The sequence below is a fragment of the Leucopleurus acutus genome (genome assembly GCF_964270905.1).
Source record: "Leucopleurus acutus genome assembly, chromosome: 2".
Lineage (NCBI taxonomy): Eukaryota > Metazoa > Chordata > Mammalia > Artiodactyla > Delphinidae > Leucopleurus > Leucopleurus acutus.
The window spans coordinates 80,780,287-80,800,079 of NC_139143.1; the positions used below are offsets into that span (position 1 = coordinate 80,780,287).

Consider the following 19,793-nt stretch of genomic DNA (forward strand, 5'->3'; position numbering starts at 1 on the left):
ACCAAACTGCCAAAGGAATGAATGCCACAGAAAAGGTTAAGAATCCCTTTTTTGTTGATAAATTAACAGAGCAATAAAAAGGATCTTTAATGGTCATCTTTGCTTTTCCCTACATTGAGATAATATTTGTCCATGTCAGAAGAGAAGTAAATATGTATGTCCTATTTTTCAAATTGTGTTGGGACATTTCCTACATCTTCCCTAACTATACACTCCAATATCTTAGAAAGTTCATCCTTATTTACAACTTTCCTAAATTTTAGCCCCTTTCATTCTATTTCACTTTGAATCATAGAAATTTTAAACTTCAGTAAAACAGAGAAGTCCAGTGGTTCTCTACTTCGCTCCATAGTGGCTTAGGGAGCTTTTTAAAACTCCTGATGGGGCTTCCCTGGTGGCTCAGTGGTTGAGAATCTGCCTGCCGATGCAGGGGACATGGGTTCGTGCCCCGGTCCGGGAAGATCACACATGCCGCAGAGCAGCTGGGCCCGTGAGCCATGGCCGCTGAGCCTGCGCATCTGGAGCCTGTGCTCCACAACGGGAGAGGCCACAACAGTGAGAGGCCCGCGTACCGCAATAAAACAAACAAACAAAAAACTCCTGATGCCCAGGCCACACTCCAAAACACTCGCATCAGAATTTTCAGAGGTGGAACCCAGGTATCAGTAGTTTATAAAGCTCCCCAAGTGATCTCAATGTGCAGCCAAAGACAGGAACTATAAAATTAGTCTAATCTCTATTTACTGAGGCACATAGTTTGAGACTTATTCAAGGTCACATCTGTTTATATGTGTGCTAGGGTGAAAATCAAATTATGGAATCATCAAAATTGTGTCGGGTTAATCAAGTTACATATAACTCATTTAACTTTAGAGATCTATGTGGTGGCACTGTACCTAACATGGTTTGCCCAGTGCATATCCATCTTAAATATCTATGCCTTTATCTGCCACTCCAGTTCTCCTTGTTATAGCTGATCCTAAGCCTATACTTCATCTTGGCAACTTCCTTTAGAATTTGTAAAAATACTCCATAAAGCTCTGCCTTCAAGTCACCCCACTTTAGTTGCCAAAATTATTGCAGCTTTTAGGTGGTATTTGTCAGATATTTGTAAATATTACAGAGAAATGTTTTGTGTTATGTGAAATAAGTCAAGATTCAAAACTGAATAATGTTTCTCCATATGTAATTCTCTTTATAATAGCTGATTTCACTGATAAGTGTTCATTTATGTCATCATAACAGTGGCTTACATAGAGTAAACATTAATAAATGTTTATTGAATTGATAAATAAAGGAGCTCCTTCCTTACAGAAACTTCGTATTAAAGCATCATGTGTTCTTGGTCCGAAACTGGGAGAAGATTCGGCAGAAACAGGAGGAAGTAAAGCACACCAGTGATAATATTCATTCAGCATCATTATATACCCGTTGGAATGGCATCTGCCGAGATGACGGGAACATTAAGTCTGGTAAGGACTGAGAAGCATTCTTGTTAATTCCATAAGGTTGCCTCAAAAGTGATTATTTTACTTATTTTCAAACGGTCTATTCAAAGATTCTGTTTAGTCTGGACCAAAAAAGTTAAGATCCAAACATACAAGTATCAGTCAGCAATAACCTATCCATCCCAGCTCTTCAACTTCCTTGACTCTAAGGAACAGGAGGAAGCCCCCTTCCACCAGCCTCCCAAACATCACCTACACCCTGAAAGTTACTAGACATGAGATAGGCAGTGGGTCCTCTGTGTTCCACCAGGGAATTCCCGGCTTCTACTTTTTGAGGGAAAGTAGGAATGGATAAAAGAAGAACATGAGGGGAATTCCCTGGCGGTCCAGTGGTTAGGACTCGGCACTTTCACTGCCAGGGCCCCAGTTCGATCCCCAATCAGGGAACTAAGATCCTGCAAGCCGAAGGGTGCAGCAAAAAAAAAGTAGAAGCACTCTGCATGGTGTATGAGGCAACATGCTGAGTGAGGACTAGATCCATTTAGAAATTTGCCCAGAATCTTATATCTTCTCAGTGATTTGATTGGCATAAATTCTCTGATCTTATATTCCAATTGGTTCAAATATTCTGATAATAGCAATAATTATTTCCTGAGTAATTTTTATAGGTCAGGCACTGAGCTAAAACACATTAAAGCATTATTGCATTTGATCTACACAGATTACCTCTTGAGGGAAGTACAGGTATACCTCATTTTATTGCGTTCACTTTATTGCACTTTGCAGATACTATGTTTTCTACAAATTGAAAGTTTTGTGGCATCCCTGCTTGGAGCAATCTGCCACGCCATTTTTCCAAGGGCATCCTCTCACTTCTTGTCTCTGTGTCACATTTTGGTAATTCTCACAATATTTCAAACTTTTTCTTTATTATTATATTTGTTATGGTGATCTGTGATCAGTGATCGTTGATGTTACTCTTGTAATTGTTTTGGGGAGCCTCAAACCATGCCCATATAAGGCGGTGAACTTAATAAATGTTGTGTGTGCTCTGACTGCTCTACCAACCAGCCATTTCCTGCCCCCCTCCGTCTCCCACCCCCCCACCCAATGCCCCATCTCCCTCCCTTTCCTCAGGCCTCCCTATCCCCTGAGACACAGCAATATTGAAATTAGGCCAACTAATAACCCTACAGTGGCCTCTAAGAGTTGAAGTGAAAGGAAGAGTCGCACATCTCTCACTTTAAATCAAAAGCTAGAAATGATTAAGCTTAGTGAGGAAGGCAACGCCTTAAGCCAAGACAGGCTGAAAGCTAGACCTCTTGCACCAAACAGTTAGCCAAGCTGTGAATGAAAAGGAAAAGTTCTTGAAGGAAATTAAGAGTGCTACTCCAGTGAACACACAAATGATAAGAAAGTAAAACAGCCCTATTGCTGACATGGAGAAAGTCTGAGTGGTCTGGATAGGTCAAACCAGCCACAACATTCCCATAAGCCAAAGTCTAATCCAGAGCAAGGCCCTAACTCTCTTCAGTTCTATGAAGGCTGAGAGATGTGAAGAAGTTGCAGAAGAAAAATTTGAAGCTAGCAGAGGTTGCTTCATGAGGTTTAACATCGAAGTACAAGGCGAAGCAGCAAGTGCTGATGTACAAGCTACAGCAAGTTATCCAGAAGATCTAGCTAAGATCATTAATGAAGGTGGCTACACTAAACAACAGATTTTCAATGTAGATGCTATCTAGGACTTCATATGTAGAGAGAAGTCAGTGCCTGGCTCAAAGGTTCAAAGGACAGGCTGACTCTCTCTTGTTAGAGGCTAATGCAGCCAGTGACTTTAAGTTGAAGCCAGTGCTCATTTACCATTCCAAAAATCCTAGGGTCCTTTCGAATTATGCTAAATCTACTCTGCCTCTGCTCTTTCAAATGGAACAACAAAGCCTGGACGACAGCACATCTGTTGACAAAGCCCACTGTTGAGACCTACTGCTCAGGAAAAAAGATTCCTTTCGAAACATTACTGTTCATTGACAATGCACCTGGTCATCCAAGAGCTCTGATGGAGATGTACAACGAGATTAATGTTGTTTTCATGCCTGCTAGCATAACATCCACTCTGCAGCCCATGGATCAAGGAGTAATTTCCACATTCAAGTCTTATTATTTAAGAAATACATTTCATAAGGCTACAGCTGCCACAGATAATGATTCCTCTGATGGATCTGGGCAAAGGAAATTGAAAACCTTCTGGAAAAGATTCTAGATGCCATTAAGAACATTTGTGGTTCACGGGAGGAGGTCAAAATATCAACATTAACAGGAGTTTGGAAGTCGTTTCCAGCCCTCATGGGTGACTTTGAGGGGTTCAAGACTTCAGTGCAGGAAGTAACTGCAGATGTGGTGGAAATAGCAAGAGAACTAGAAATGGGAGCCTGAAGGTGAGACTGAACTCCTGCACTCTCGTGGTAAAATTTTCACGGATGAGGAGTTGCTTCGTATGGATGAGCAAAGAAAGTGGCTTCTTGAGATGGAATCTACTCCTGGTGAAGACACTGTGAAGATTTTGTTGAAATGGCAACAAAAGATTTAGAATATTACATAAACTTAGTTGCTAAGGCAGTGACAGGGTTTGAGAGGATTGACTCCAATTTTGAAAGAAGTTCTGTGGGTAAAATGCTATCAAAGAGCATTGCATGAGAGAAAAAGAGTACTGCATGCTGCAGAGAAATCATTCATGAAAGGAAGAGTCAAAGATGCAGCAAACTGCACTGCTGCCTTGTCTTGAGAAACTGCCTCAGCCACCCCAGCCTTCAGCAACCACCACCCTGATCAGTCAGCAGCCATCAACGTCGAGGCAAGGCCCTCTATCAGCAAAAAGATTACAACTCGCTGAAGACTCAGATGACGGTTAGCACTTTTTGGCAATAAAGTATTTTTTAATTAAGGTATGTACATTGTTTTTTAGACATATGCTATTGCACACTTAACAGACTACAGTATAGTATAAATATATCTTTCACATGTGCTGGGAAACCAAGAGCTCTGTGTGACTCCCTTTCTTGCAATATTCGCAGTATTGCAGTGTTCTGGAACCAAACCTGCAATATCTCCAAGGTATGCCTGTACTACCACTCTTCCCATTTTACCGTTGAGAAGCTGAGACACAAAGTTTAAGTAACTTTCCCAAAATCAGACAGCTAGTAAGCAGTGAGACCAGAATTCAAAAACAGACAGACTCATTTTGAAACCCAGACTTGCAACTACTCTATAGCATTTGGCCATTAGTAAGTCCCTTTAAATTGCAGGATTTGTCTTCTCTGGTAAACTGCAGTGTTTTCTGATTTTTCTTTAAGGAGGAAACAACTCCATAACCACTAATCTACTTAGTCACTTCAAGGAAAATTGCGAAAATCACAGGAATCCATCACAGAAGAGAAAGAGCTCTTTTCCTGAAACTAATTTTCACTTTATCCTTCCAGACGTCTTCATGACCCAGTTCTCCGCCCTGCAGACTGCTCGATCTGTTCGAACAAGGCGGTTGGCAGCAGCAGAGGAAAACATTGAAGTAGCTCGGGCAGCCCGCCTAGCCCAGATCTTCAAAGAGATCTGTGATGGCATAATCTCTTATAAAGGTGACCATATTTACCCCAAATTCCTTCTTCTTAGCTTTTTAAAAAATTATATCACTTACCTCACCTGAGATATCCAAGACCAAGAACACATGACAGTTTAGGGCTAGGAATTTAGGTGGTTTACTTAGTTCTTCCTTTGTCAGAGTATAGAATTATAGGACTGATTACAGTCTTCAGGGATTGTTGTCTCTAAATCCCTGGATCTTTAGGTTAATCTTTTGTATTTATTGGAATTTTATCATAGTTAAGTACTATATTTAGAAATCACATTTTTTAGGTGTAGGATAGAAAGAAGTAGGTCTTTGTCTTGGATATAATTTTCCTGAATGAGGCAATGAATTAGCAATTTAAGGAAAAAGTATTATGAATGTATGACATCAGTGGTTCTTAACCTTTTTTGATTGACAGATCTCTTTTAGAATAAAGTTGTGGACTCTTACCCCAGAAAAATATTATGTACATAATTTTGCATATGTTTTGGAAGGTTCACAGGCCCTAACTTCTACATTAAGGAAAAGGATATGAAGTTGCAAAAAAATTACTTTCAAAGCATTTTCATGCAAACATATTTACCCCACTCCTTTCCTCTTCTAAGACACATCTCTTGGATTTGTATTGGGGGTGAGGGTGGAGAAGGAGAGAATTTTTAATTTTAGATAGGTAGTTTGGTAATGTACGTGAGTTTTTGTGACCAGGAAATTTGTAGATATTTAAAATGAGAAAAAAAAAAAAAAAAATGAGAGATTTTAACAAAGAATTGCAGCTTTTGCCATCAGCTTTTTTGTCTATTTTATTTTTTTTATAATTGAGGTATAGTTAATTTGCAGTATTATATGTTACAGGTATACAGTATAGTGATTCGCAATTTTTAAGTTATAAATTTTTGTCATCGCAATTTTTAAGTTATAAATTTTTGTCATCACAATTTTTATAGTTATTACAGAATATTGACTATATCCTTGTGTTGTACAGTAGTATATCCTTGTTGCTTATTTTATACATAATTGTTTATACCTCTTAATCTGCCACCCCTATCTTGCCCCTCCCCAGTTCCCTCTCCCTACTGGTAACCACTAATTTGTTCTCCATATCTGTGAGTCTTTTTTGTTGTTGTTATAATCAGCCATCAGCTTTTGCTTCCTTCCTTTCCCTAAATTCTGAAGAATTTGGTTTTCTTTCTCTACTATTTATCATCATGTTTTAGTGGGTTTTTGCCATTTTGTTAACCTAAGCATGGAAAGAAGAAAGGGGAGACCAGCCTGTCCTAATATGTAAAGTTTTGTGGCACCTACTCCCTTTACATTCCCTAAAGATCACACTCTGTATTCTCAACCAGCCCCATCGGATCTACTGTGAAACTGCAGTAGATGTATCTATATGTCACTGCATTCTGGGCATGAAACAATAGGCTTTTTTCTCTCTGTGTAGTGAGTTGTTATAAAGTAAGATAGCAAATGAGAAGCAGCCCCACACCATGAATTCTATTTTCATAATACAGAGCAACTGTTACAAGAAGATGGATTCCAGAAAATATTTAGAGTACTGCATTATTCATTATCTTGAATTTAATTGAATCCAAACCAACAGAGTAATATTAACTATGGGCAATTAATGAGAACTAGAAAACATTTTTTGGATGAGATGATCTTTGATGTAATAAATTTTGTTGAGTAGGAATTTGCCCTAAGCACCCTAGCTACTTCAGTAAGTTCCCATCTCTCATTCTTCTTAGAAAGTTTTCATTACCCAACTAACACTGTTTTATTTTATATTTCAAGTATATACACTGTATCTTTCATATTCCAGGTAATCCTGAAAGCATCTTCTGATCTCTGCCTTTTCCCACATTTCTGAAAAGTCCTTGCATTTTTCACTGGCCTCAAAAGAAAACTTAGATTTTTTTTTCCTAACTTTAAATTTTAGTGATTCTACTTTTTGAGTTAGGAGTTAATACTTGCCTCCCTTGTTTCTTATAGTCAGACCTTCTACTAAACCTTGCATTCTCTTGCAGATTCTTCCCGACAGTCACTGGCAGCACCACTTTTGAACCTACCCCCAAAGAAAAAGTAAGTTTACATATGTGGGAATCATTTGAGTTTTAGAAAAGTCCTAAGTGTACCAGATTGACACCCTGGCTTTATGTTCCAGGAATGCTGATTATTATGAGAAGATCTCTGATCCCCTAGATCTTTCCACCATAGAGAAGCAGATCCTCATTGGTTATTATAAAACAGTGGAGGCTTTTGATGCTGACATGCTCAAGGTGTTTCGGAATGCTGAGGTACTTTTCACTGACTTCAAACACAGATTAAGAAGTTTGTTCTGAAGAGATCTATTCTAGAAGTTTAAGATTCTTACACTCTTCTCCTAGCAACCTTCATATTTCTGATTAAGAAAGACAACAATTTTTATCAAGTACCCTTAGGATAACGGTTATAGTTTACTAAATATTGGAAATATAATAAATGAAGGCAGTGATATGACAAGAATTGAAGGTTAAATCATACTCCCAAAACAATTTCTGTAAAAACCTAATTTAGTGCTGAAATTTTATGTTTATGTAATACAGACATTTTATAACATTTAAGTCATATCTGTAGTCTCTTTACTAGAGACAATATGTGAAATACACAGAAATATGGATAGGCAAATAAATATATCTTAAGGATGGAATTGAGGGGTATTACACTAATAGGTTGCAGAATAGGTGAAGCTCATTGGAGAGAAGGTGGTCTTGAACTGATTTAAAGGAGAGGATGGGTATGATGTATAGAAGAGAAGATATCATTCAGTGATTTTGAAATACCTTAGAGAGGTGTTTGAAGGACAAGAGACTACTAGATGAAGGAGGAATTGAGACTGAAGACAAGAAATGAGAGAAAAACAGACAAGTGCAAGAAAAATTATAGCAATTTTGAATTTTAACATGCTTTCTCCTGAAACCCAGCTTTCAAATGTATTTAAACTTGTAGCTTTGTCCGTAGTATCTATAAGACAAAGGTAAATGGAGAGATTCTCCACGTTAATGCTTGCAGTACTTAATCATGTTCCATGACCACTGTGTTTTTGATCCTAATAGATAATAAGGTCTATGATAGGAGTCGAATAACAGAGCAACAGAGCAAATGGAAAAAATACCATGCAGATTCTAATTTTAATTCATTTTAGTTCAGTTTAAGTTGTTTTCAACTGTCTGGGACCTATATTTGTTGGTATTAAAAATATGTTAACCAAATGGGAGGGTAAAGAAAATCCTGCTACCTGTTCAGGTATATTTTTAAGCCACATTGAGAAGACAAACATGATTTCTTTCTTCTGCTTTCTTCAGAAGTATTATGGACGTAAATCGCCGGTTGGAAGAGATGTTTGCCGCCTAAGAAAGGCCTATTACAATGCCCGGCACGAGGCATCAGCCCAGATTGATGAGATTGTGGGAGAGACAGCAAGTGAGGCAGACAGCAGTGAGACCTCAGTCTCTGAGAAGGAGAACGGTCATGAGAAGGATGATGATGTTATCCGCTGTATCTGTGGCCTCTACAAGGATGAAGGCCTCATGATCCAGTGTGACAAGTGCATGGTGAGGGTCAGGAGGTGAAGCAGAAGCCTAGTCCTGATGAGCATCGTGACTATATTCAAAGCAGCAGCCCCTGCCTCTTTTGGCGTGGCTTGATGGGCTTTTTATAAACTTTAACTTTGCCTTGGTTTCTGTTATCCCTTACTGTTCACCGTATTGTCCTTCTCCTTTTTGATATCTCCCCCTTTCATTTTATCCTCCTTTTTTCTACCTCCGGTTCTTTCTGCCCATTTTCCACTGCACACTCCTAATGTAATCTGGATCAAGAAGAATGATACGGGCTTCCCTGGGGGCACAGTGGTTGAGAGTCCGCCTGCCGATGCAGGGGACATGGGTTCGTGCCCCAGACTGGGAAGATCCCACATGCCTCGGAGCGGCTAGGCCCGTGAGCCATGGCCGCTGAGCCTGCACGTCTGGAGCCTGTGCTCCGCAACGGGAGAGGTCACAACAGTGAGAGGCCCACGTACCAGAAAAAAAGAAGAAGAATGATAATATTTAGGATAGTGCTTTACCTGAAAAACATTAGAGGTACTACACTCTATATAGCATTAATACGGATGGAATGCAATATATGGAGCTGCTGATGAAGGAGTCAAGGCCTGGATTTGAGCCCTAGTATCCCCATTTGATTCATCTGCACTCATTACCTTATGGAAAGTGGAGTTAAGAGTAACACATAGGATTGTTGGGAGGATATAATTAGATAAGGATAAGTCAAAACATAACTATAAATCCTTTCACAGTGGCCATATTGTTGATACATATTACTTTGTAAGTAATAGCTTGGTACTGTATTCATTCATCCTCCTGTTCCCTATCCATCTCCTTATTTTGTTTGCCCAGATCTGTGTATTATGAACCAATCTGTATACTTATGTTCAGATTAGTCCTCATTCTTTTTTCCCCCTACTTTACCATTATCTCTAACTTCTCACTTACTTCCTTAACATCCTTAGTTCCTGTTTTACTTTACCCTGTCCTACCGCCTTTTTTTTTTTTTTTTTTTTTTTTTTTTGCCACAGCTTGCGGGATCTTAGTTCCCTGACGGGGGATTGAACCCAGGCCCCGGCAGTGAAAGCGCCGAATCCTAACCACTGGACCGCCAGGGAACTCCCGCACATTTTTTTATTCTTAGCCCCCAGGACTTCTCTCAGTAAATCTGACCCCCTACATACACACACACTTTTTTTTTCTACAGGTGTGGCAGCACTGTGACTGCATGGGAGTGAACTCAGATGTGGAGCACTACCTTTGTGAGCAGTGTGACCCGAGGCCTGTGGACAGAGTAAGTTGCCCTCTGATAACACTCTAATCTAAAAGTAGGAGATGTGGCACATGGTATTTTATCTGCCCTGCTCCTAATGCACTGAATTTCCTTTGATAAGTTATTCAGCCTCTCTAGGCCTCAGTTTCTTCCACTTTACATTGAGGGTAATAATTCTGCCCTTCCCTTTCCCTTTTGATTGAGACCAATGGGAGAATACTTAGAAATCTACAGAAGGAATGGTACTATATAAAACCATGGTTTTTATAAACACTACTATCCATGACAGAAGTAACTTATAAAGTTTAGAACTTGTGTACTCTAAATATCACCTATGTTAAGCAGTGTTTAAGTGAAAAGAGCACTGGACTCGAAGTCAACAAAGGTTAGTCTTAGGCCCATTTTTTAGGAGAGCTGGTAGGTCGGGTATCTTGCTCAAGTTGTTAAATGGGTTTTTGTCTTGGCTCTGCCATATTTATATGTGTGATCTTCTATAAAAGGAGGTATTTAGGCAGTATTTCTTTTTTTTTTCCTAATTATTTTATTTATTTATTTTTGGCTGCGTTGGGTCTTCGTTGCTGCGCGCAGGCTTTCTCTAGTTGCGGCGAGCGGGGGTTTCTATTCCTTGCGTTGCACGGGCTTCGCATTGCAGTGGCTTCTCTTGTTGTGGAGCATGGGCTGTAGGCGCACGGGCTTCAATAGTTGGGCTCGCAGGTTCTACAGTGCAGGCTCAGTAGTTGTGACACACGGGCTTAGTTGCTTCGCAGCATGTGGGATCTTCCCGAACCAAGGCTCGAACCCGTGTCCCCTGCATTGGCAGGCAGATTCTTTTTTTTAAGAAGATGTTGGGGGTAAGAGTTTATTAACTTATTTATTTATTTTTGCTGTGTTGGGTCTTCGTTTCTGTGCGAGGGCTTTGTCTAGTTGTGGCAAGTGGGGGCCACTCTTCATCGCAGTGCGCAGGCCTCTCACTATCGCGGCCTCTCTTGTTGCAGAGCACAGGCTCCAGATGCGCAGGCTCAGTAGTTGTGGCTCACGGGCCTAATTGCTCCGTGGCATGTGGGATCCTCCCAGACCAGGGCTCAAACCCATGTCCCATGTCCCCTGCATTAGCAGGCAGATTCTCAACCACTGCGCCACCAGGGAAGCCCAAGCAGTATTTCTTAACAGTGGTGCTGTTGTCATTTTGAGTGGACAGTTCTTCAGTGTTGTGAGGGATACATTGCAGAATGTTTGCTTTCTTAGCCCTTGGGCACTAAATGCTAGTAGCCTCCTCCAGTCACTGTGACTAAGTCCCCCTTCACACATTTTCAGATGCCCTTTAGATGGCACAAAGCAACCACACAATTAGTGCTTCATAGAGTACAGTTTGGGATACTTAGCCTGTCAGGTTTGTCCTCTACATTCACTTTTTCAAGTTTAACAGCTCTAGTTGCTGTCATCTTTTTTTAATATCTGTGCTGTATTGAAATGACTAAACAGTAAGTCTTAATTGGTTGGGAATTCTCGGTTTTAGTTCTTTTTCTCTTGAATAGAGAGGCTGGATACAATAGTCCCAGCCCTTATCCATCGGCTTTCTGCTCTTACCAGGAGGTACCCATGATCCCTCGGCCCCACTATGCCCAGCCTGGCTGTGTCTACTTCATCTGTTTGCTCCGAGATGACTTGCTGCTTCGCCAAGGTGTGTACACAGAAGCTGACCTTCCTTGCCAAAGCTGACCATTCTGAACAGTAGGGGGTATCTGCTGTCTGCATAATAGTGATTGTCACCATATGACGTTTAGCAGCAATAGAGTATACCTTTTTTATATCTTCAAGTCCTTAGGCTTACATACATTTACCTCCACCCAATAAAACTAAATTGGAGAGACCAGGGTGTTATAAAGCTAATTTTAAGACTGGGAAAGACATATAGGATTACAAGAGGTGGAGGACTTCCCTCATGTCATTCTCATAGTCTAGAATTGATTGTCATCACCATTAGACTGCTGGTGTAGTTATGTATTTATTGTTTAAGGTTTTAGATTTTAAAGTTCTTTCTGTGTAGACCTTGGGTCAGACTAAGGGATACCTAACAGAATTTATGCAGGAATCATTTTAACCTTCTCCTATGTTCTGTGCCTCTGTGTCTTAACCTTCTCCTGTGCCTTCCTAGGTGACTGTGTATATCTGATGAGGGATAGTCGGCGCACCCCTGATGGCCACCCAGTCCGTCAGTCCTATCGACTGTTGTCTCACATTAACCGAGATAAACTTGACATATTCCGCATTGAGAAGCTTTGGAAGAATGAAAAGTATGTTTTGAGGTCCTATCTCTATGCTTTCAGCTGTACCCTACCAGCACAGAGCTGAATATTCACTAGGATCATGCTACTTAACTAAACCTCTCCCATTTCTTTTTTTCTTTTTTTAGAGAGGAACGGTTTGCCTTTGGTCACCATTATTTTCGTCCCCATGAAACCCACCACTCTCCATCCCGTCGGTTCTATCACAATGAACTATTTCGGGTGCCGCTTTATGAGATCATTCCCTTGGAGGCTGTAGTGGGGACCTGCTGTGTATTGGATCTGTATACATATTGTAAAGGTAAGTGATGTGGACTACTTAAAAAAATGACCTCTTATCTGCTATTCATTGATCTACAACTGCCCACTCTGTTCGTGTAGTCTCTCTCTGATAAAAGGTTATCCAAGGTTAGCTATGAAGCTTCAGAGAGCTATATAATATTCTTTCTTTCTTTTACCTAGTGCTTGTTACTTAATAAATGTTAATTCTCTTTTTGTTAATTCATTTTTTTTTCATAGTATGTAATTAGCACTCTATTAGTACTTGTGGGAAGATAAGTTACTTCACGCCCCCATTCCAAAATCCTTACGGCCATCATCAACTCTACATTAAACAAACAAACAAAAAAAAACACAATAGTTTCATAAGGTTTGTGGTTAACAATGGAATCAGACAATCTAATTTCAAATTCCAGCTCTACCACTTTTTACCCGTGTGCCCTTGGGAAAGTTACTTATCCTACTGAAAATAGGGATTAGTATCTATTTTAGAGAGTTTTGTAAGGATTAAATGAAATAATCTACAAAAGCACTAAGCGCAGTTTACGGCTCACAGTAAAACTCAGTATATGTTAGATATCATTATAAGTAAGTTCAGTTGCCTAGCTCTTTCTCTTAGTATCACAGCAAAATAGTCCAGGAGAATATATATTCCATGCAAAAACTAACTGCTTGAAGCCCCATGATGACTCCTCAGTCCCGCACTTTATAAAGTGTTCATTACCAAATGTGCTTCCCTCATTTATACAGTTATTCTTTTCTGATAACTTCCCCAAAATGTGCTCTGTTTTTCCTTGTAAATGTTCTCTCAAAAATTCCTGCAGCACTCAGTCTACATTTCTGGTTTCTTTCCATCCTATAGAATGCCCTTCAACTCTTAGATTCCCTTTCCCCTTTTTTTGACACTAATGTCTCCTTTCTTCTGAAATCACCAAATGCTTAGTTGTTCCCCCTCTCAAAACAGCTACCATGTTTCCCTCTTAGGGGTCTCACTGCTCTCCCAATGGTATGTGAGGGGCAGCTCAGGGTGAGGGAAGGGGAAGTAGGGAGGGTTCTTTAACAGTGTTTGGACTCATAGGGAGACCCAAAGGAGTGAAGGAGCAAGATGTGTACATCTGTGATTATCGGCTTGACAAGTCAGCACACCTGTTTTACAAGATCCACCGGAACCGCTATCCCGTCTGCACCAAACCCTATGCCTTTGATCACTTCCCCAAGAAGCTCACTCCTAAAAGAGATTTTTCAGTAAGTCCCCTTCCTCTCTTCACTGTACGTGTCAGGACAATCTAGTTCATGCATGGAATTCACAGAGTGAGCATTTTCAAGTGGCTCTCTGCTTCTTCATCCTGTTTCCATCCCAAACTGGAAAACTCCCTCTCTATTTGGTATGTTTGAGCAGCAAAAATGCATTTATTCTGCATTTCCTGGCATGGGCTGTGCCTCAGGGAATTGTTGTTATACTTCAGTTAGGTTTCCCTCTTTTTTCTCTCTCACCTCTTTACAGTCTTTGCCCTTGAGCCCCACAGCATAGTTTTTCGTTATGTTTTTCACACCCATAATATTGAGAAACAAAAAGAATATCAGTAACATTGAGAAACCTTTGGTGAAAATAATTCAGTGCTTTTTCTTTTTTATATCTGGATTTAAAATATAAGACATTATCATTATATAAAATTTGAAAAGTACAGAAGCATTAAGAAGAAAAAATTGTTTATTATCTTACTACACAGAAAATAACTACTGTTAACATTTTCATTTTCAGCCCTTTTCCTATGTGTTATTTTTTCTTTCAAATTGTGAACATATTCCTTCAGTTATATTGTGCCATTTGTCATCATTTCATAAAGGTTTTGGTTATCCATGTATTTGCTATAATGAAACCCTGGACTAAATTCCTCATCCATGAGTCTTTTTTCAGTGGACCTGTCGGAATTCAGAGCTGTCATCCTGGAATGCTTAGAAATAGACTAACCAGAAAGCAAACCTTTATGTTCCTATTTTTCCTAGTATTACTTTTGGATTTCCCTAAATCATATTTATTTTATATTCTTTCTGCCCACCAACAAGCGCTGCCTCTCATCTAAAATTCTTTGACTTTGCTTGCTTAGTCAGCAGCTCACTGATCAGCTTTGAAACCCCAACCTTAACTTCTTAAAAGCTGGGATGGGACAAAAAGAATTTTGAGCCTATCCCTTCTACTATCATTCTAGGCTTACAAAATGCTAAAAACCACTGTGGCCTACAGATTATTAGGACTAAACTTCTGACCTTAACACAGTCACCCAACTTAATAAAGGTTTTAGCCCAATAGCCCAGTTATTTTCTTTCTTTATCTCCTTACCTCCCCACCTCCCCACCTCCCTTATCCTGAGTTTGTCCCAAATCATCTGTGTCAGTTTGCCAGCTTCAGCAGTACACTTACCACTTCCATTTCTTCTCTGCAGCCTCATTATGTCCCAGACAACTACAAGAGGAACGGAGGGCGGTGAGTCCCATGGGGGATGTAAGGAGCCTAAGGGATTAACCAATAACTTGAATGGAGCAAGAGAATGACCACTTACCCACTCAGCCCCACACCTGGGATTGGGGAGTCTCTGACAAAGTAGCCCAATATAGTGCCAACAGTAATATAGAAGAACTAGACTTCAGTAGGTGTGGTCTCGTTATGGAGCCTTAGTTGGGGCAGGGAAGGAGATTTGTAAGATTAGAGATAGAGAAGGGGAAGGATTTGGAACAGAACTCCAGACAGATTTGGACAAATCTTTTTTAGGTTTCTGCAAGCTTTCCCTATTACCCCAAGGTGTATCAGCTCTTAGGACTTCTGTCAAGGAACAGAAGTAGCTAGAAGTGCATGGTTTTAACTGAGCAGTTTGGGCTCATAGTTTTTATTTGTGCTATTTTGTACACAGAGGTGTATTCTTAGAGAAAGTACCGAAGGCTTTTCTTCAATTTCAGTTGAATGGTAGCGTAACAATCACTTTACCTACATCAATAGCTTACCATAGGAAATCAACTATATTTCAATATTAGAAAAAGAAAATACCAAATAATAGGTGTGAGAAGAAATTTAGGAAAAGTAAAAACTCGATTTAAATGCTCATTTTAGTTGGACTATTGGTATCACAAGGTTATGCCATACTTCTGTGTACTCATGAAGCAATCAGAACTAGCTATGCGTTTTACCAGCTCTGGTCTATTTTGTGGATTCCTGAAGGAAAGAAGAAAAATTGAATTTTGTAAATAGAAATTAAATTTCAGAGAAAGGTAGTGGTTTTTTTCAAAAAATAATAAAGTGAAGACCATAGCCAAGTTTCTTACCTCTTGAGCCAAGGCTCTAACAGCTAGACTGCAGGATCTCAAGCCATCTCGAGATCTTTTCCCGTCATTCCCCTTCCATCCCCAAGTGCCCTCCTTAGCCTTCCTCTCTAAATTCACATATCTTTCTGGCAGATCATCCTGGAAGTCTGAGCGCTCAAAGCCACCCCTAAAAGACCTGGGCCAAGAGGATGATGCTCTGCCCTTGATTGAAGAGGTTCTGGCCAGTCAGGAGCAAGCAGCCAATGAGATGCCCAGCCTGGAGGAGCCAGAACGGGAGGGGGCCACTGCTGAAGTCAGTGAGGGTGAAAAAAAACCAGAGGAAAGTAGGCAAGAACCCCAAGTAGCTTGTACCCCTGAGGAACGACGGCATAGTCAACGGGAACGACTCAATCAGATCTTGCTCAATCTCCTTGAAAAAATCCCTGGGAAAAATGGTAAGGAGAAATAGGCTGATCTCTAGGGTTTAAGATAAATGGGAAATCAGCAGAGAGGGAATGAAAAAGAGCAACTTCTAATTGCTTGCTTAGATTGGAAAATATTCTTTAAAAATGGTACAGTTCTGGGACTTCCCTGGTGGTCCAGTGGGTAAGCCTCCGTGCTCCTAATACAGGGGGCGTCGGTTCAGTCCCTGCTCAGGGAACTAGATCCCATGTGGATGCTGCAAGTAAGACCCGGCACAGCCAAAATAAATAAACTTTTAAAAAAAGGAACAGTTATTGGGAATTCCCTGGCAGTCCAGTGGTTAGGGCTCAGCGCTTCCACTGCAGGGGGCATGGGTTCGATCCCTGGTCGGGGAACTAAAATCCCACATGCTGCACAGCATGGCCAAAAAAATGATACAGTTCTTTCATGGACCCGTGTTTAGTTATACCTTGGGAATGAAACTGGGAGGTGAGAGGATCTCCTCCCTGGAGAACAGCTTATTTCATTTGGGGCTGGAGAAGGCCTAAATTGCTTATAGGTCAGAAATGGAACCATTGAATTCCTGTGATCTCCTGAGAGCTCAAATCTGGAATAAGGAGTTGGGAGGGTAGTATTTGATGAGCCTCCTTGGTTCTGTTTTCAGCCATCGATGTGACCTACTTGCTGGAGGAAGGATCAGGGAGGAAACTTCGAAGGCGTACTTTGTTTATCCCAGAAAACAGCTTTCGGAAGTGAACCTCAAAGAATGAGAACCTCAAACATCTGGGATCCAGTGGAGCTAACAGTCCTGCCTCCTGTTCTCTGAGTGTAGACAGGGGTGGGAAGGGTCCGTCCAGCAAGGGGAATGGGGCCATGTCATTGACATTAGGTACTTAGTAAACCTTGGAGCTAGTGGAGAGGAAGAGGAAGGGGATCTGTCTAAACAGTTCAGTTTAACTTGTTTTCCTCTCCATTGCTTCACCCTGAGGGTTAATAATGTAGGGTGGAGGGCAGAGCACATTGGGGATGACCAGAATCTTTTGGTACTTTACAGCACTTGACCCTCCCCACAGCTTGGGTTTTTCTGTGTCATCCTCTGATCCTGTAGGCATTGCTAAGAAGCTGCTTCCTATACCCAGGTATAACTCAAACTCCAAAGGGATAGGGCCAGGATCCCCACCCCTACCCTGTCTGTTCTCTATAGGCTCCAAGAGCTACCCGAGACGTAAAACAGAAACAGTAGCTGGGCCTTGTTCCAAATCCCTGACTAGGAAAAGTTTCTCTCTCCTCTTTTGCCCAACCAGGTCAAAGTAAAATGTGAGTTGACAACTCAAAGCACTTGTAACTGCTGCCCCCTCCCTACCTCTACTCCCCCAAATGGAATCATGGAATAGGGAAGGCCCCCATGGGGTCAGAAGGGCACAGTACTTATTGTAACTATTTTTGTTTTAACCTTCATAACCTGCCGAACATATTTTTTTCTAATGAGAAGCCCAGGCCCCCGCCAGCACACGTGCTGTTTATGCGCTATGGTTCTTGTGTGTCTGCTGTGCTGTGCGAATGGAGATTCATTTCAAAGAAAAATCATTTTAAAACCTACATAAAAATGAACTCTAACCACCCCCCAACAAAAGTCACTACATAAACTGTTGAGCAGTATTCACCTATCAGAGTATTTGTTGTGAGTGTAGATTATCAATTGAAAACACTACTTCTTGTTTTACTTGTACAGTTTTCAATGTCCATCTCTTAAAGAGACAGTGTATTCTCCCCACCCCTAGTTCCATCTTTCCTCCACCTTCCTGATGACTTCATCTTCAGGAGGGATATCCAGGGTGTCACCTTCCTTCCCATTCTCTTGACCAGAAGTTACCAGATAATACTGTCTCTTTAAAAATAAAATTTAAAAAGCTTTGCTTTGTTGTCTTTTCAGACAGACATATGCATATACGTTTTAGGTGTTCTTATAAGAGAAAAGATGGTTTTTAAATGTGCCAAGTTGTGTGTGTATATATATATGTATGTATATATATATATATATCTGCTGCGTGATTAGTAAGCAATACAATAGTTAAACATTTTCCCATTACTTTTTTCTAATATTGGACCAATGCTCTCCTAATTGTACATTTCCTCTTATGATGACGACGCTCTGACTTGTTTAGGTAGAAACATTGACCACCTTCCATTCCATTGAATCTTTCTTTTTCTCCTTTCTGTGTCAATCTTGAGGAAAAAACAAAAAAAAACAAAAGAGACAGGGGATGCCAAAGATCCCCTTGAGCAGAGAAAAAGCAGAATAAATATTTTATTAAAGAAAAAAGAGAATTAAGAAAATAGTTTGGAGTATTTTCTTACTGTAGAGAAGCACTGTACATTACTAAGAGACCTGGGTATAAGATACTCACGTGTGGAGCTGGGAAAATCGCATGTCCAAGCCCGTTTGAGTGGTTTCTTTTGGTTTTCATTGCAGGGAGCCGGGTGGGAGGGAGGTGGGAATAGGGGCACTTTGGGGGTCTCCTTTTAGTCAAAGCAGGAAAATGACAAGAAAGAGATTAAAATTCAATATTTCCTTTAATAGTGTTAAACACTAAAATTTTAAAAAAGACAAAAAAAGAAAAAAAAACTTTGTAAAATGCGAGAACAGAAGCAAAAGACACTACGCTCTGTCATTTTATCTTTCTTTTGTTGAAAGACTAAAAACTGAAATGTTTTTTAGACAATCAAATGTTAGGTAAGTGCAAAAACTTGTTTTTTCTTACTGGTGTAGAAATTAATGCCTTTTTTTATTTTTCGGTTGTTTTATAATAACGAATAAAAAGAACCCCCTAGCTGCCAGGCGGGTTTTGGTGTTTGAAATGCGGGGCAAAGCACTACATCACTGCAAATAGATACAGAGTTAGTCTGCATGTCTGTAGGCTGTGTGATTGCGGAAAATATAAATGCTGCTAATATATTTCCTTTTTACAAAAGCATATCTAAATAGATGATTGTTTTGATGTTAATCTTTGTAAATTATGTATTACCAATTTTAACATTGGATGTAATTGCATAAAAAGCTTGCATCTCAATCCTTGAAAGTCTAGTATTAAATGGAAAAAACTTTTCCTAACTACAGAGTGATGAGCTTGCTATTTTTTTCCTCTTTCCTATCCTCCAGTTGTCTTTCAGGATCTTCTCCATCGTGTTTCCAAAGAGATCTGTTTAAAACCACATCATCAGCATCCCGGGCCCCACGTGGGCACGCTAACTGCTGTTGACTATCGGATAAAGCCATTTCCTCAATATTACAATCTTTTTGGTCTGGGCCCAGCCTAGCCAATCAACATAATAATCTTCTACACCTCTACCCCTTGTAACACATAGACATCATAAGTTTATGCTACATTTTCTAGGCCACTATGTTAGACCATTTCCACTGTAAGCAATTTACACGTATTCATTTATTTAGTCTTCACAACAGCCTTTTTGGTTGGTACCAAAACCAAATTTTATAGATGAGGAAACTGAAGCAACACAGAGGTTAAGTAACTCACCCAAGATCTTGTAGCTAGTTAATCCTCATAATAGCCCTCTGTAGTTACTATACCCATT

General features: G+C 40.2%; 1 protein-coding gene across 5 annotated transcripts in view; it reads left to right on the top strand.

Moving 5' to 3' along the window:
• The window catches only part of ASH1L (ASH1 like histone lysine methyltransferase), a 213,764-nt gene extending 194,483 nt beyond the window's left edge, over nt 1-19,281 (top strand). For all 5 annotated transcript variants that reach the window (XM_082834259.1, XM_082834258.1, XM_082834256.1 and 2 more), the window contains 13 exons: nt 1,315-1,472; nt 4,925-5,077; nt 7,089-7,143; nt 7,226-7,358; nt 8,406-8,654; nt 9,850-9,936; nt 11,506-11,596; nt 12,071-12,209; nt 12,329-12,501; nt 13,558-13,724; nt 14,924-14,964; nt 15,930-16,231; nt 16,864-19,281. In XM_082834259.1, coding sequence (XP_082690385.1) covers nt 1,315-1,472; nt 4,925-5,077; nt 7,089-7,143; nt 7,226-7,358; nt 8,406-8,654; nt 9,850-9,936; nt 11,506-11,596; nt 12,071-12,209; nt 12,329-12,501; nt 13,558-13,724; nt 14,924-14,964; nt 15,930-16,231; nt 16,864-16,955 — 1,840 coding nt within the window. In that variant the 3' untranslated portion in view covers nt 16,956-19,281. The remainder of the gene's footprint in view (nt 1-1,314; nt 1,473-4,924; nt 5,078-7,088; nt 7,144-7,225; nt 7,359-8,405; nt 8,655-9,849; nt 9,937-11,505; nt 11,597-12,070; nt 12,210-12,328; nt 12,502-13,557; nt 13,725-14,923; nt 14,965-15,929; nt 16,232-16,863) is intronic.
• Nucleotides 19,282-19,793: the final 512 nt, after the last annotated feature.